At 38.0% G+C, this 16,865-nt stretch overlaps 1 protein-coding gene across 4 annotated transcripts in view; it reads left to right on the top strand.

Moving 5' to 3' along the window:
- Positions 1 to 16,865, top strand: part of hectd4 (HECT domain containing E3 ubiquitin protein ligase 4) — a 96,958-nt gene that overhangs the window by 3,355 nt on the left and 76,738 nt on the right. For all 4 annotated transcript variants that reach the window (XM_012968793.3, XM_012968794.3, XM_004910504.4 and 1 more), the window contains exons 2-4: positions 11,286 to 11,800; positions 15,182 to 15,271; positions 16,413 to 16,543. In XM_012968793.3, coding sequence (XP_012824247.1) covers positions 11,286 to 11,800; positions 15,182 to 15,271; positions 16,413 to 16,543 — 736 coding nt within the window. The remainder of the gene's footprint in view (positions 1 to 11,285; positions 11,801 to 15,181; positions 15,272 to 16,412; positions 16,544 to 16,865) is intronic.

Raw genomic sequence — 16,865 nt, 5'->3', positions numbered from 1 at the left:
AGCTGCTTAGAATTCTATGACATTCTAAAAGTTAAATTAAAGTTGAACCACCCCTTTAAATACATTGCATTTAGAACTGACAATGATACTTTGTATTTACAAAGTGTCATTCTCCTTAACACAAACTCTCAGGCTGATTCCACTCTCTTAGGCTCATTTGAGAAAATATGCCTGATGTTAGAGTCCTGTGCAGAACTAATTTTTGAGACCCAGCCCACAACATGCAACCTGCTTGGACCCACTACTTTACCCACAACTGCCTTATCCACGACCCGCTGACCACCATTAAATAGGAAATGCTGGTATAGATAATATGAATCAGGGGTCCACAACCTTTCTTACTTGTGAACCATAGTCAAATATAAAAAGACTTGGAGAGCAACACAAGCACCATAAAAGTTCATTGAGGTGCCAAATAAGGGCCAAGATTGGCTATTAGGTAGCCTCTATGCACACTATCGGCTTACAGGCTTTATTTGGTAGTAAATCTTGTTTTTATTCAGCCAAAACTTGCCCCCAAGTCAGGAATATAAAAATAACTACCTGGTTTGGGGTCACTGAGAGCAACATCCAAGGGGTTGGTGAGCAACATAACCAAGACCTATAAAACGCAGACCCCCATCTGTACCCACATCCTTTTTTGTGGGTATCCCACTGGTACTTGACTCGATGCAGGATTCTACCTGACGTATTGAGGTGCAGATAGATTAGTAGAAAAATCACACTTTAGTAAATATGCCCATTAGTATCCAAGCAGCAAAAATACAAAGAAGGGATGTAGTGTCATGTATCACTGCTACTCTGTTAAAAAGTTACATTCTAAACGTAATTTTTTAATGTGCACAGTTAAGGGTGACATATACCGTAGCTGAATATGGTTATACATGTTAAAAAATTGAAGGTAGTACACTTTTTAGCATACCATTGGGATCCGGTTTCTCTGATCCTGGTGATGTCAGTGAGTGACTCCACAATAGCAGCCCAAGTCCTTCCCTCATGTCTCTCTATTCCCATCCTAACAAAGTCCTGTCCTTGTGTTTTTGCTCCTAGCTTGCAACTGTGTTACAGTCTTTTCTGCTCATGTCAATAAGAGAAGCTGCAGCTTTTAAAGCTTGTCCCAGTCATTCAACCAGCATTGTTTACAGTCTCAATTAAAGTAGTTGCTTCTGTATACAGTGGTGTGACTTTGGCCCTCCTGTTGCAAGCAACAACTCCCTTCAGCCTTAGATTAAGCAATTTGTGATTTAAAGGGCATCTATCATCCCCATATTGTTTTCCCTACTGGAGGTGCAGGCTAATAGTGCCTGGTGCGGGCAATCATGTGTGACACATGCATGCGTGTAATGATCGAGTGCCACAACTTGTTCATTATGTGTATGACTGAGCAGGGCAAGTCGCATCCACTGCTCCTATGTCAGACGCAACATGAACGAGAGGCAGAGATTCGCTCATTATGCACATGCGTGCCAAACAACAAAAACTATTGTTTCCCCCAACTGAAGTGGGGGCTATATTAGCCCGCACTTCTGGTGGGCAACACAATATGAGGGTGATAAGTGCACTTGAATCACAGCTGGAGGGCCATCTCTTGAATTGCTGTTGTAACTAGGTGGCCTTATAGCTCCAGCCAAGGGCACATGCAGCTCTTGCTCTAAAACCGCTAGAAGGCTGCCTCTAACAGCCCTTGCAACCCTTTCAGGCCCTATACTATTAATCTTCCGTTTTGTTTTCAAAAGCGATGCCAGGGTAATTTACCAATTCCAAATCTGAGTACTGCAGTGCAAAAATGTAAATAATTAAACACAAAAAAAAGCTGAAGAACCAGTTACAGACTGTCTTAAAATTCTGCAGTCTGCATCTTACTATGTTAGTTGGATGAATACTTTGGAGCTTGCTCCAAAATTTAAAAGGGATTGCTTAGGTTAAAACATATTTAATGAGTACCCATGTACAGAGCTGGCCATATGGGGCTAACCTTTAATAGATGGCCCCTGGCTTCTTGATGTACCATCTGGCTACTCTAACCCCAACCCCCTGAGTGCTACACCAAGTATTTCTAACAGCTGACAGCACTATGTGTAACATAAAGGAAGAGACAATGGCTTTACAGGGATAGTTTAGAATGGTATTAACAGAACTAACCTACCACCCTCCCTTTTAAGTAGAGACAAAGTATAATTAGTGCTCCTGTGCTTTGCAGTTTTTCTCTTTTTTTTTTTTTCCCTGCTGCCTTCAGTTTTGTTATGTACCTCTTGTATTCCTCTCACACGTTCTTCAAAGCTTTCCTTTACATTATAGTTAATATTATTCATATTTATTCATTAATGCATATATGTGTTTAGTATGTGTATATTATATTTAATATTTATATTATTTTAGATTTTGTTGAAATTATCATCTTAAGTTAAGATATTAAGCTGATATTCATGCTTATGTAGGTTTCCTTCTGTACTTGAAAAGAATAAAGGCAGATTCATTGGCTACTGCTAAAAATTGACTGTGCTTTATGTGTATGTAATTGGGTCCCCAGACTGCTCAGGACCTAGGGATTCTGGATCTTTTCGTAATTTAGATCACCATAAGTTAATTCTAAAATAATTTAAACATTAAATATACCCACTTGGATTGTTTTGCCTCCAATAAGGATTTATTATATCTCAGTTGGGGTCAAGTACAAGGTACTGTTTTATTATTACAGAGAAAAAGGAAAGTAATTTTAAAAAACTGAACTATTTGATTAAAATGGGGTCTATGGGAGAAGGCCTTCCCATAATTTGCAGCTTTCTGCATAACGGGTTTCTGGATAACAGATCCCAAACCTGTATAAGTTTTTTAAAGTGCAGTGGAATATTTTGGCGCTATATGAATAAAGGATAATAAGTGCCCAATGTATCCCTTCAGTGTGGGTCATATGATTAGGTTTTATTGGAACTGTATAAACCAGGGCTGTGGAGTCGGAGTCGAGGAGTCAATTTTGGGTTCCTGGAGTCGGAGTCGGCAAAAAATGAACCAACTCCGACTCCTACTAAATTTTAATGGGAATAAAAAAAAAAATAAAGCAAGTTTAAATGTCCCAATTCACAAACAATCATAATTAATTACTTCTCTGCTATAAGAATAAAGCCCAATGCACGCAGTGCATAAACGAACACGTTGAGTGACCATGAAGCTTTTCATTGACTGTATGAATGTATAAAATACATTAGCATATTAAAAACAGAGGAGTCGGAGTCGGAGAATTTATCTACCAACTCCACAGCCCTGGTATAAACAAGTTTGCTCTTTTCTCTGTGCTTAGAAATATTAAATTAAATATCTTGCAGTTATTTAAATGTTGATCTGTATATTAAGGCTGCTGCAGAGAAATAACACCTTCCACTAGAAAAAGCATCTTTTTTATCCTTGTGCTGCATAGTTTAGGATGCTAATTGCTCTCTATTTAAGGATAACACCTCCTACCCAACCAGCTGAAGTCTGAAGTAGCGTTATCTCATGAAGTCTGCTTGATATGCATTCTGAGAAGGGATTTATGAATGCTTCTTTCATAGGGGCACACATATGTATATATCTGATCTTAATTGTACTGTTTAAGTAAAGGCTAATGGATTAGACAGTGCTTATATGGAGGTGGGTACAAAACAATATATAGGCTACACCTGAGCTTGCTTTCCATAATAAGAAAAAATTTGGAAGATGAGGTAAGGATAAATCAAAGTGTTGCAGTCGCTACTTGTAATACTTTATATATAGCACAGATGTGCAGCACATAGCATTGCTACCATCAGGGCTGGAGCCTTTATCTAAGGTGGAACATCCACAAATGAAAACCCATTGAATATTAAACTTGAGCTGACTGAATGCTTCTCTGTTTTTGTGTGAATGCTTGTGCTTGTAATGGCTGTCTGCTCTTCAGAGGCTCCCTGAAACCAACCACCCAGCCAAGGCTTCCAGCAAGTGCCAAACCTAGTCAGCCAGTGCCTTTGGGATTGGGTGTGTTTCACAGTGGTATTGGCAGCCATCAGCACCCTGGGAACAAGTCCTAGGTCTCAGATTCAGTGCTCCAAATCCTATTGAGTAATGCTGGAATTAGAAGTGAGTGGAGAGAGCTTATGTTGCCTTCATACAAACTTGTAGTTTGCTATAAGAAGACCTATTCTATATTGCTTTTCAATTCATCTTCAGTATTCAGTTTATACGAAATTTGCTTTATTAGTCTTTCTATTCTGCCAATTGCTAGCCTGAAACTAAACCAGCAACCAAAAAGAGATCGCAGTGCACTCACAGTGTAAGGGTGAAGACACATGCGGTGATGAGTCGGCACGACTTTTAAAAGAGTTGCGCTGACTAATCCATGCAGCGAAAACCTGCGTGCGATTAGTCACAGCAACTTGTACACTTTCCTACAAAAATAAAAAATAAAAAAATGTTGGTGAACTTTGTATAAAATACTACAAAAAGTATATATATAAAAATACAAAAAGCTTTAGCTCCTAGTTGTTGCTCTGTGCTGCAACTGAATACAATTGTAGAAATCCAAAAAATAGGAAAAAAGCTTCAGCAGATTTTCTGCAAAACATTTATTGTGGGTAGTGGTAACACCCACACTACCCACAATAAATGTTTTGCAGCAAATCTGCTGAAGCTTTTTTCCTATTTTTTGGATTTCTACAATTGTACACTTTCCTATGGTGGGAAAGTTGCTGCATTTAGTCGCCGTGACCGGCTTTTTTAAAAATAAGGATATTTATTATACATCACCTTGGAGTTCCCCTACAAAGTGTCTTCTAATATCCTTGTCTTTTTTACAAAAGAGGGTACATTATTTATTATAATACACAGGTTTCAGTGAGTCATGTGACAGAAATTACATCACTGAGCACCGATTATAACTGATGACATCACTAAGCACTGTGTAAGAATATAATTTATAGGATATTCATGGCTCAGGTTATTATAGATGAATTAACTGTTATCATATGCAGACATGCTTTAGGGAAAATATGAATTTAGTTTTCCTTTTACTCTGTCATACATATATGTTTCCCCTTTAAGGGCTGTTCTTTTCCACTGTTCATTGCAAATTATATTTTTATCGTAAGCTTAAGGAAAGCAAGATTCAGAATTGAGAAGCAAGAGTGTAGTTTAAAAAGGATTGCTTTTTCAGCTGTCACTAATATTTCAAAGGATTTCCATAGCAAGCAGGGAAAATAGGACATCCTGTACCCATACTCACAATGAATAAGGCTTTATCGTTTTTATAATACAGATAATTAATGGCAGTCCTCTGCTTGCCACTTTTCAATTCATTAGTTGCATTGCAAGGTTATTTTTGAGAGTACAAAAATTATATTTTGACAGAGGTTTTTCACCATATAATTTAAAGTTTAATTCCCAGATTATAATTGTATATTTATTTTGAGCATTCATTGGCTCCACAGAAATAACATACCCCCCCCCCCCCCCTGCACAAAATATATTCTGATACATATATCCTTAAAAATCACTAGAAGATTTGTCTGGGGTCTCAACAAACACGCAAAATATTACTGAGCTATTTGGTTGTTTAAAGGGTGTTTGCCTCCTTTTTGTTTATTTGTGGTCCTGCTGTTTTTTCTTTAAATATCTATTTTTTGAGACTCTATAAAGCCAATGCTGTCCCAGGGAGACCAGCAATAACTAGGGAAACACCCAGAAGCCATACATGGTTTTATATTACTTTCTGTTTCTGTACTTTCCATATGTTTATAACTAATAAGTGTACATAAATTATTTAGTTCTAAATAAATATATCCTGTGCCATGTCTTTGTTTGGGTAACCACTTTTAAAAGCTGTGGGTATGAGCCTTCATTCTTCCTAATGTCCTAAAAAGCAATATTTAATGCTTTTCAGTAAGACACGGTGGTCACTAAATGGCCTTCATGTACTGGCCCCTTGAGGGAAAAGTGGATTTCTGTTGCGGCCCTGGCTTAGCTATCAAGTAACATTTAAGTGGTGTCTTGCCACCTAGGTTTACTAGGAAGCATCACTGCTGCCCCGTCTTGATTGCCTTTATGATTTACTAGAAAATAAACTGTCACCCCATTACGTACTAATCTCTTATTATGCTGGCTGCAATATTGCTGTGCCTCTATATGTGTACAGGTATTGGACCCATTATCCAGAATGCTCGGGACCTGGGATTTTCCGGAAAAGGGATCTTTCTGTAATTTCTCCATACCATAAGTCTACTAAAAACAATTTATTGAATTAAACCCAATAGGATTGTTTTGCCCCCAATTATATCTTAGTTGGGATCAAGTGCAGGTATAGGACCCATTATCCAGAATGCTCGGGACCAAGGGTATTCTGGATAAGGGGTCTTTTTGTAATTTGGATCTCCATACCTTAAGTCTGCTAGAAATCATTTAAATATTGAATAAACCCAATAGGATTGTTTTGCCTCCAATAGGGATTCATTATATTTTAGTTGGGATCAAGTACAGGGTACTGTTTTGTTATTACAGAGAAAAAGGAAATCAGTTTTAAAATTCTGAATTATTTGATTAAAATGGAAACAGGTCAGGGATCTTCTCTGTGAATTATAAGCCCAAGTTTTTTTTTCTTAGTCTTATCTCCAGCATAAGACACCTTCTTAATAACTTGTAGTCTAGCAAAAGATCAGCACTAATTTATTTTTTATCTTTCACAGCTACAGAACTGTCACCTTTTTGGTAAGGAAGCTAATTATTGCCATGTGAACACTTGATCTTTTCTCGCAAATCTGTTTCAGCCAAAGTGTTTCTAATAAGGCAGACAGTTTATATTCTGCTATTGAAAGGAAAACCGTTTCTATCTAAAAATAGGTGAAAGTGACATGGCTTTATCAAACACTGCAGTTCACAGCAGTAAGTGCTGCCACTAGAAATGAGCCCTTTGAATAGATTTTGAAGGTTAAAACCAATAAGCTCAGGCCATTAACAGCCCATGTGAGCATTTCACCTGTCTGCTTCAGGCAGCACATTTCCATACATCTCTATGGCTGATGTCAGACGAGGTGTAAAGCGGATGTTTTCGGCAAGCGGAAAAACGATTGCCGAAAATTCCACCCTTCGCCTCCTACTTGTGCCTGCACCCGAATGAATGGAATATGCTCGGGTGCAGGAACATGTAGCGGAAATACGCATAAAAATGTGAGAGTTTGAAAGTCTCGTGTTTTTATGCGTATCTCAGCTACATGTGCCTGCACCCAAGCGTATTCCATTAATTCGGGGGCAGTTACATGTAGGAAGCATAGAGTGGAATTTTCAGCAAGCGATTTTCCTCTTGCCGAAAATATCTGCCCTATGCCTCGTCTGGCATTAGCCTATGGAAAGTGGTAACAGAGACAGGTGTTTTGATCTCTGCCTCATTACAGTGACCGTCAATATTCACTATACCAATGATACCAGTGGCTCAGGGACAACATGTTGCTCACCAACCCCTTGGATGTTGCCCCCAGTGCCCCCAAACCAGGTAGTTATTTTTCTGACTTGGTGGCAAGTTTTAAAAACAAAATTTTCTTCTCTTCTCTAAAGGTTGCCATACACAGGCCACTATTGCCTGCTGACTTGGCAACTTTAAACTTGTTGGCCCATTTATGATGCCATTTATGAGGCCTGGCCAGCTGATATCTAGCAGAAGACCAACTATTTATCTGTTGAGCATGTTTGAAAATTCTCTTAGAAGAGGACTGCATGTGTTGGATTTTATTACATAACACACAGTAATTCTGTAAAAAAATTGCTCAATTTCAGCAATTTCTGCCAAGTATGGTTACAGAATATTACTCTAAATAGTTACATACTAGGAAGAAGAAAATGACTGGAATAAAGAGCTGCCAATTGAGTTCAGTTGTTGCTTTAGCTGCTTTAGAGGCAGCCCAGTGATGCAGTGTTTAGTATTGCTGCCTTGCAGCGCTGAAACACCCTGAGTGTGATTCTAACCAGGCCACGGTCTACACTGAGCTTCTATGTTGTTAGCACCACCAATAAATGTTTCTGTTGACAATTAAAACTTTACCACACACCAGTCCGAGCAGTTCAACATTATATTAGAATCATATACTGATGCACTCATTTATATAAAATTCATTTACCTTGGGAATTTGAACATTACTATTGCTATTCACACTAATGTGATTTCAAAAGATGGTTGCCTAATTACTAAGCTAACAACTGTGTGAATCCATTGGTCAATGAATTAAATGGTGTACTAGGTTTTGTGCTTATTTTCTGTCAATATCACTTTCAATGGAGCTGATTTTTTTATTTTTTTTTTTATTTTAGAATCACCCAACCTACCACTGGCCCAGTGATACCAAATACTCCAACACACTGATTTAACTTGGCTATAGCAGATTTAAACCGGCCCCAGCACTAGGGTTTACACCTGTCTGGTCAGTGGCGCTGCTGCCATGAGCCCAGTTGAGAAACTCGCCTCAGGTGGCAGTGCCCCCAAAATTACCAGGGACGGCAAAAAAAACAATCCTGGTAACTTTAAGAGCCAAATGTCCTGTTCTTATACTGGAAATTCAGCTCTGCTAGTGCAGAGAGTGCAATTGCCAGAACACAACATTCTCTTTATGCACAACTAATTTTCTTTTCTTCGGCTATGCCAAGTCAGTTTGATAATAACACAGTCTAAACAATTTTGTTTTACATAACTAAAACTGTTTCCATATATTTGCATCAACATATTTTGCAGTGGAGTACAATACAAGGGTATACACAGATTGCATACAAAAAAAACCGACATGGGTAAAAATGGCCCTGCTCAGTATAGCTTGAAAGGAAATAGATGTTCAAAAGGAATTTCTAAAGGTGAAAAAATTAGTTGGATGTGTGATCTGTTTCATGTAGATTTACAGTTTTTATGACTATCTCTTGAATCATACCATTCTCTAAATGGCTAATTGTTAACCTCTCCATGTGAGTTTCAACTACAGGACTCCTGATTATATGGGGCACGCAAATAATGATGAATAATATACCGTACCTGATTTCAGTCTGGGCTAAAAAGGACTGTTAGCTCTATTGCACAATATTGTAGAATATGTCAGCACTTAATAAATATGTGATAATAACTTTGAAAAGGGAGCCATCTTGCACAACCTGGGAAAGCAGCTCTTATTAAGTGGAATCGGTGGGGCTAGAAAAGGTTTTCAGTAATTAAATATTTAGTTTTGTAGCACAAAAGGTAACTTTAAAAAGAATATACTGACTGTTTTTAGTAGAGCAAAATGCAATGGCGGATATTTGTTCTTAACACTCTAGGAGTGTTGTTGTCCCACAAGTGAGTAGCATGATTACAATCAGTATAAGAAAGGATACTAGAATTCAGACAACCACAATGTCCTGTATTGGGAAACAAACCGTTATTTCAAACTACTTGCGGGCTGTGTGTGGGCTCAAAATTATCTTCCCAATAATTTTCATACTGTGAGGATCGGCTTTAGTCAATCAGACAGGTTAGAAAATGTTGGTCAGATTACGATAAAATCTGTGTATTGTGTATTTGACAGTTTCCTTGGGGAACCTAAAATGGATTTCCAGGACTTCTTTTTCATATGATTGTTGTATGCCAACTATTTCATGTACAGAACATCCTCTGATTTGTTATTTTTAGGACTTTATCCTACAATAAGTTTTAGATCTTTGCAACTAAACATGCAATCCATATCCGAACATTCATTGGAAGAAGACTAAAATCTGAACGTCCTTTAGCCACAAGGAGATGTTAACCTCATGAGAAAATAAGAGGCAGTGGTCCCACAAGTAAGATAAGCAATACAAGCTGCTTACTGTAATTTATTAATTAAATTAAAAATAAAGAAGGCAATATGATTTACTTTTAATTAATATTATTATGGCATTATCCTGATTGAGCTGTGAGTGTGCTTAGAAAATGTTATGTAGTATGTAATATAAAAATTCTTGTGTCCTCTGTGTCTTGGAGAGAAGTAGTATCTATAACGTATATCACTTTACCGCATTTACTGCAAGTCTCATGATACTATGACAGCGCTCTTTACATCTTTGAGTTTATCACTTTGCCTCATATCACCCCACGTGATTTTTGCACATTCAAGGGCAAACCTTTTTCCAGTATATAAATAATTATCTGTCTGTGTGGCTGTCTGCAGAAAAATAATTCTGAAAGAATGATTATGTCACCTATAGCTGAGGTTTTAGAAGTTAAAAATGTCAGTGTAAGCACATTGTTTGTGCTGCAGAATATAAAAATAGCACCAGTCAATCAAAGGTAGAAGCTCATCCACCACTTTAAAAAACAAACAAAACAGGGATTTCCATATTTCTGGGAACTTTTTTTCTTAATAATCTCATGTGATAACAGTATATGGCATTAAAACAAAGAATATTGGCAAAGATGTAAGACTTTATTTGATTATTGACATAGCTAATGGACAACAATGATGTGGAAATTTTGTTCGGTATTGTTTTGACCATAAGAAGTGGATTATAAGAAATAATTGTTGAACTGTGCAGCTGAGTAGACAATAGAGGTCCTTTAGTATCTATTCGCAAGCACATTTGTTAGCATTATAGTAATACATCAAAAGAAATGGCCCACATCTATGCCTGCTTTAGAACAGGCTGAAATTGGCGGTGATCATTTGTTGAACATATGTGTACATAAGGGTCCATAAGGATTCTGCAGACTTCCTGGGTTCCACGGCCTTCTGGATCTGTATTGTGAGTGCCCCATTCTCCCTTAGGAACTGCAGGGGGGGTTAGTTAAGGAAATTAACTTCTTAATCTTATACTTCCTCACTGGGTAGTGATATTTAATCTGTAGTGGTTTAATGATCTACAATGCCAAAAATCACAAACGATCCAAGAAATCTGGAAGTGATGGTTGTTGGTTCCTGGGTAAGTATGTAGCAGCATATGCACCCTGAATTTGATCTATACAGGTTACACAAGGAAAGAAGTACTGAAAATGTTAGCTACCTGGCAGTTCCATAAAGAAGAGATTTACAAGTTGCGATTGCGTTTATCACAGGGAGCACAAAATGGGGAAATGGGGTGAAATAGGATAGTGAAGAAACACTATAAGTGCCATTAGTTTTTATAGGAGATACCAATTTCTGTATCATTTTTATGATTGTAGTCTATGCCAGCTGCATTGTGTCTTTTAAATCCTTTGTCTGGTTCACTTCTTATCAACAGTTTATCATCCATGAGCTTAATTTGCAATATAATTGTTACTTTTGTAATTTTTTTTTTGCTGTTATTTATTTATTTAGATATTGACTTTTGAGACTAAGAACCCTATTGAGCTAGCAGAGCATTTACGTGCAGTGTGTGGGAACCAGAGCAATGCCTATGCACGATTGCTGGAATACCGCTTGAATGCGTTACGTGGGTTATGGAATGCCCAACGCCAGCTGGCGCTTGAGGATCAACATGAAAGAGATGGGGCTGATGACGAAACCTTGGCCCTGCTTAAACGGCAGGGTTTGTTGCAACAGCCGGAACAGGCTCCATTTACATCTCGAATGGGGCTTTTACTGGTGTTCCCCCTTATCCAGTCCCAAAGTAAAACAGACCCTTCACTTTGTAACTTGACAGCTGAGGTGCTTTTAAATTGCCTTCGGGACTGCCAACCCCTGAGCTTGACTAAAGAACCAGCTGACTGCCTGAATGGAATAGAGTCCTTACTGTGTTCTTGGTTAGAAGACACTCCAAATGTGGGCCAACAAGTCTCCTTTAAGCAAAAGGAAAATTCTGCTGCTGCTTTGGTTGCCTTAGCTTGTGCTAGGTAAGTTTATCCAAAAAAAGAACATTTTAATTCAAACTTCTCTGCTTTATTTTTTACAAATGGTGTTTTTTTCAGCTGATAAAACTGGATGCAATTTGTACTTAACAAATATTTGTGTGTTAGTGATGAATTCAAAAAAGGTAGATATAGTTTTATGTAGTTAATGTGTTAAAGGACATGTAAACCCCGCACACAAAAATGTAATCAGTGAACAGCCTCTTAGAAATCTTTCAATTCCTGCCACACTGATTGTCCAGAGGTTTATAGTAAGGCTGCAGCATCTCCTTAATCACTTAGATTTCCTTCTTCTCCTGTAACCCACTCGCCCCCCCCTCAGGAATTTGCTTTGATTTCTGACAGAACATGCCAGACATGCTCAGTTCTTGCCAGACATGCTCAGTTGTTCTAAGCTTAGATTACTAAACACCCCACAGTCTAGCAGCCAGTAAAAAGATGGCATTGCTGGTTCCCATAGAAACTCAGCTCTAGCTGTCCGCTTCAACTTTTTTCTCCACCTCCTCTCCTGAGCTTAGCTCAAACAAAGCAGAACTTTTATCAGAGACAGTTCTGCCTGTGTGAGCCTGTATTCTTGATGAAATGTATGCTGAATAAGGGTCTGTGTGTGTGTGTGTATGCTGTTTGCAGATTTAAATGTAACTGATTATGTATCAGAGGTAAAATGGCCACCGGGTGAAAGCTGCTGTTTGCTTTAGGAAAATGTGATGGTGCTGGCAAGCAGAGGGGATATATGCAGTAGAAATGATGCCATTTGGGTGGGGGAGACGTGCCCAACCGATATACATTGTAGGCAAATGTAGGCTTTACGTGTCCTTTAAAGCTATAAAACCATTTTCATTATAAAATGACCTTTACCATAATAATACTTTTTATGTAACTTTATTTAAGCTTAATTGAAGTAGCAAGTAATGTCAGGTTAAGCTGGGCCAATGTAATCTTAATTGGAATAATATGGAAATCCTAAGAGCTTGTTGCAGAGAAGGCAAATAAATGTGCATAAATTAAAGACTGCTGTTGTGTTACTTAAATTTCATTCTGCTCTTTTATGTTTGCAAGACAATCTTTAGAAACAAGCTCTTCTTACTTGCTATGTGATCCCTCAGATTTAATAGTTGAAAAAGGGTTCAAGTTATCTTGTTTAAAAGTTCAGATATCCAGTTCACTCTCTGAAGAAAATGAATGAAGAGGATAATCTCAACATCCCTCCATTTCAAAACCCATTTCCATCATGAGTCCTGCAAATACCTTTCTTCATACTAATAACTACACTTTCAGCATGTTTTCTTGCAATCCACTTTTTCTAATATGTTCAACCAAAAAAGCTTAGGTTAAAAAACTATTAAAAGTTTTGCTCATGATTTAACACCCTACATCACCATTTCTGAAATGTATGGAAATAATCCATTACAAAGTTAAAAAGTTGTGAAATTTATATGTTCTGTATTTTTATGACCTTAACCCCTTTGTTTCCAGAGCACTTGATTTTTGCAGTGTAGATCCTCTCTTTTTCATCTTCCAGTCTGTCATTTAGATTTCTCCCTGGTTGCTAGGATATTTTGGACTCTAGCCATATAAGTTTACATTTCATACTGGAGAGCTGCAGAACACATGTTGAATTAGTTATTCTTAAATTTTGCTCTGAAAATTTGAAAATGAAAAGCTAAAGCTAGTACCTACACTGGCACCAGCCCCCTACCTTGCCTGCACCTGGAAGCTTTATCTCTGCCTGGGTGCAGGCACACATAGCAGATATCAGACAAAAACACAAACATTTGCATTTCCAGTCAATATCTGCCTACACCAGTGCTTCTGGGTGCTGGCAAGGTAGCAGGCTGTGCCAGTGTGGGGCTGGTAAACGGAAAACAAAGGCCGAGAATCCACCCCATGTGCCACTAGCCTAAAGCCACGTTCTACTTCCTGATTTCAAAATGCTAAGTCAAACAAACTAGCAACCCACTGAAAAGCCTAAAGGTGGCCATACACGCACCGATATTATCGTACGAAACCTCGTTTCGTACGATAATCGGTGCGTGTATGGCATGTCAGCGAGCCGACCGATATCGCAGGAAGCTGCTGAAATCGGTCGGCTCGCCGATCGGCCAAGTTAGAAAATTTTGATCGGGCGCCATAGAAGGCGCCTGACCAAAATTCTCCCTTCAGAGCTGAATCGGCAGAAGGAGGTAGAAATCCTATTGTTTCTACCTCCTTACCTGCCGATTCAGCCCTGAATGGTGTGTGGCGGATCTGACGATGTTTCGTGCGACCGACGGTCGTACGAAACATCGTGAGATCGCCACGTGTATGGCCAGCTTTATGTATAAATCCTTCTGCTTGTTATCTTTAAGATAAAGAGTAGTTAATTATACGGAGGCTTCTTAGTGGACTGCTGGTTTGTCCAAATTTGCTCTTTGGGATCAGGAAAGTAAAAAATTTGTTTAGTTTCATTCTCAAATTTTGCCCTTTTTAGAGAAAGAACTAATAAAACCCATAGATATTAACTAATTTAAAGAATAGGCAAAAAGTATGTTCAGCACAAAACTTATTCACTTACCAATGTTGATAAAGGGCTGTACTGTTCCTTCAAGTGGGTATTCATTAAAGCCACATCACATCTTGCTGTTTCCACAAAAGCTAATATCTGCCACATCTGCCTAGGAACCTCTGTCGTAACATAGCTTCTATGTGTAATGTAGCTACCATATCTTTTATGTGTTTTTAAGGGCTGTGACACATCCCACCGGCAAAAATGTAAATTGTTGGTGGGATGGCATATGCGGCGCCGCAATTTCTCCAAAATCCTTGAGAGGAAACTTCCGCGATTTTGGGGAAATAGCTGCTCTGCGTATACCATCCCACTAGCGATTTACATACTCGCCGGTGGGATGTTATTTCGGGGAGTTCGTGTATATAAAGTGTCTTGCCATGACCAGCTCAAGATTCATGGATGTGCACAGTTACTGATGCAGGACAGTGGCCGACAGCAATGTTCCATAAATAAAAGCAGTTCTGCAATTAAAACAGTTTAATGTTTCTTTGTTTTTGTGTGTGTCATTTTTGCTAAACATTGGTCAGTTATCTTTAGTCAGCTGTTTGGAGTCTCTCCACTATGTTATTAAACAGTGCAACCCGAGGGAGATAAAAAAAAAAAAGCTGAATAGGGAATACAGGCAATAAAGAAAACTAATTAAAGAAATCACTTTGTTAGATGGTAGGGGTTTCTAAATTATATGCAATTTTTATTCTGAGGCAGTATAACAGACACTAGTGTATTAGTTGGTATAAATGCAGTTAATGTTGGCTAGGGCTTGCAATGCCATCTTTTTGTACACAGTTTTTATGTATCTCCTTGTCTTATCTTCACAGGGGATCATTAAAAACATTTATTCACACTGTACACTTGCTGCAAAAACAGACTGACCTAGGATCCCTTCCTGTGGCAGATGTATTGTATAGGTAAGTAAATCTTTTGTATGTTCCTATTTTTATTTTTAATACTGGATATTTAAATAGTAGCATTAAATACCAATGTATTCTGCAGTGCTGTACATATGGTAATTTAACAAAAAGAATATAAACAAACTAATCTAGCAGTAATAGTAATGATGACCCTGCTCATAAGAGCTTACTGTCTACAGGGAATGTGAAAGTAATAGAAAAGGGTTTAAAGAAAGTAACTGGGTGGGCAAATGTTTAATGGAACCATAGCTAAATGGGGGTTATGACAATTAATAAGTTTTGCTGGTTGTGTGAGAAGGGTGTGTTCATTATGAGATGGGTGAGTGCTGGTAGGAAGTGAGAAATTAGTGTGTCTACTTGGCAGTAGAGGAGAACCTTTTGAGGGGATGTGCAAAACTATGTGTGGTACAAAAATGTTTGACATTGTACTGTAAATGCAAAATCTTGATGAACTATTAAGGGGATAGAAGTGAGTTCCAGGCATTCAAGGCTAACCTCTTCTTTGTGCTGTTTCTAGAGAGGCAATTATATTTTGCTGCCTGGCCACAATTAAAATGCAGATTATGCAATAGGACAAAATTTAATTTTTCTGCCCTCTTGCCCACAGATTTGTGTCCAAATGGTCACAACCAACGTGTGTGTGTGACAATTTGTTTAGTCAACAAACTAAATGAAAAACTGATCATTATCCATTTTGGTGTATGTATAGGGTCACTGACTAGTCTTTAACAAAATATAAACACCTGATGATCCACTCTATTGACCTAGTAGTTTAATAAGAGTTACTGTTTTTTTAAATGGGCATTTTCTAAACCTGAACTGTAATACATCAGCTCTTCTAAGCAAGATCATACATTTACAAAACTTTAAAATTGAAAATCTGTGTATTTTAGGCCACATCCTCTATCTGGCTTTACTATACCCACTAATACTAAAAAATACCCCTGATCTGACCAAACTCCACCTGGTAAGCCCCTTTTAAAGACTACAATTTAAACATGTCCCACCTAAATGACTACAATGGAGGGGTATGCAAGAGCACTTTAAAGAGGTGACTAAAATATACATGGTGCATAGGTGGATTTATGTAAGAAGTGCTCACACTTGCTGAATATTCTTAATGTATCTATTTATTTAGGTTGCTGCTTTTAGAGGGAGGTCCAGGTTCTCCCTCTTGTTTACTGGGAAGCAAACACATTGTATCCTGGGGTTTTGAGGATATGCTTCCAGCTCCTGATGGGATCAGTGGTTCAAACAATGAGAACAAAGGTACAGTAATGGCTTGTAGTAAATGACTCCTATATATAAGCTAACATTCATCTGTAGAGCTGAATGAGTCTTTCCTAATAGTTCCTTAATTTCATTTCTTAATAGTTATGTGAAATGTAAATAGCATTGTTAATGGATTATTAAAGTAACACCAAAAAATGAAAGAGCTTTAAAGTAATAAAAATATAATGCACTGTTGCCCTGCACTGGTAAAACTGGTGTGTTTGCTACAGTAACACTACTATAATTTATATAATAAGCTGCTGTGTAGCCATGGGGGCAGCCATTCAAGCTGGAAAAAAGGAGAAAAGGCACAGGTTAC

Source organism: Xenopus tropicalis, chromosome 1 (assembly GCF_000004195.4).
Source record: "Xenopus tropicalis strain Nigerian chromosome 1, UCB_Xtro_10.0, whole genome shotgun sequence".
NCBI lineage: Eukaryota > Metazoa > Chordata > Amphibia > Anura > Pipidae > Xenopus > Xenopus tropicalis.
Note: the sequence above shows the minus strand (reverse complement) of the source record. Positions and strands in the feature narration are given on the sequence as shown.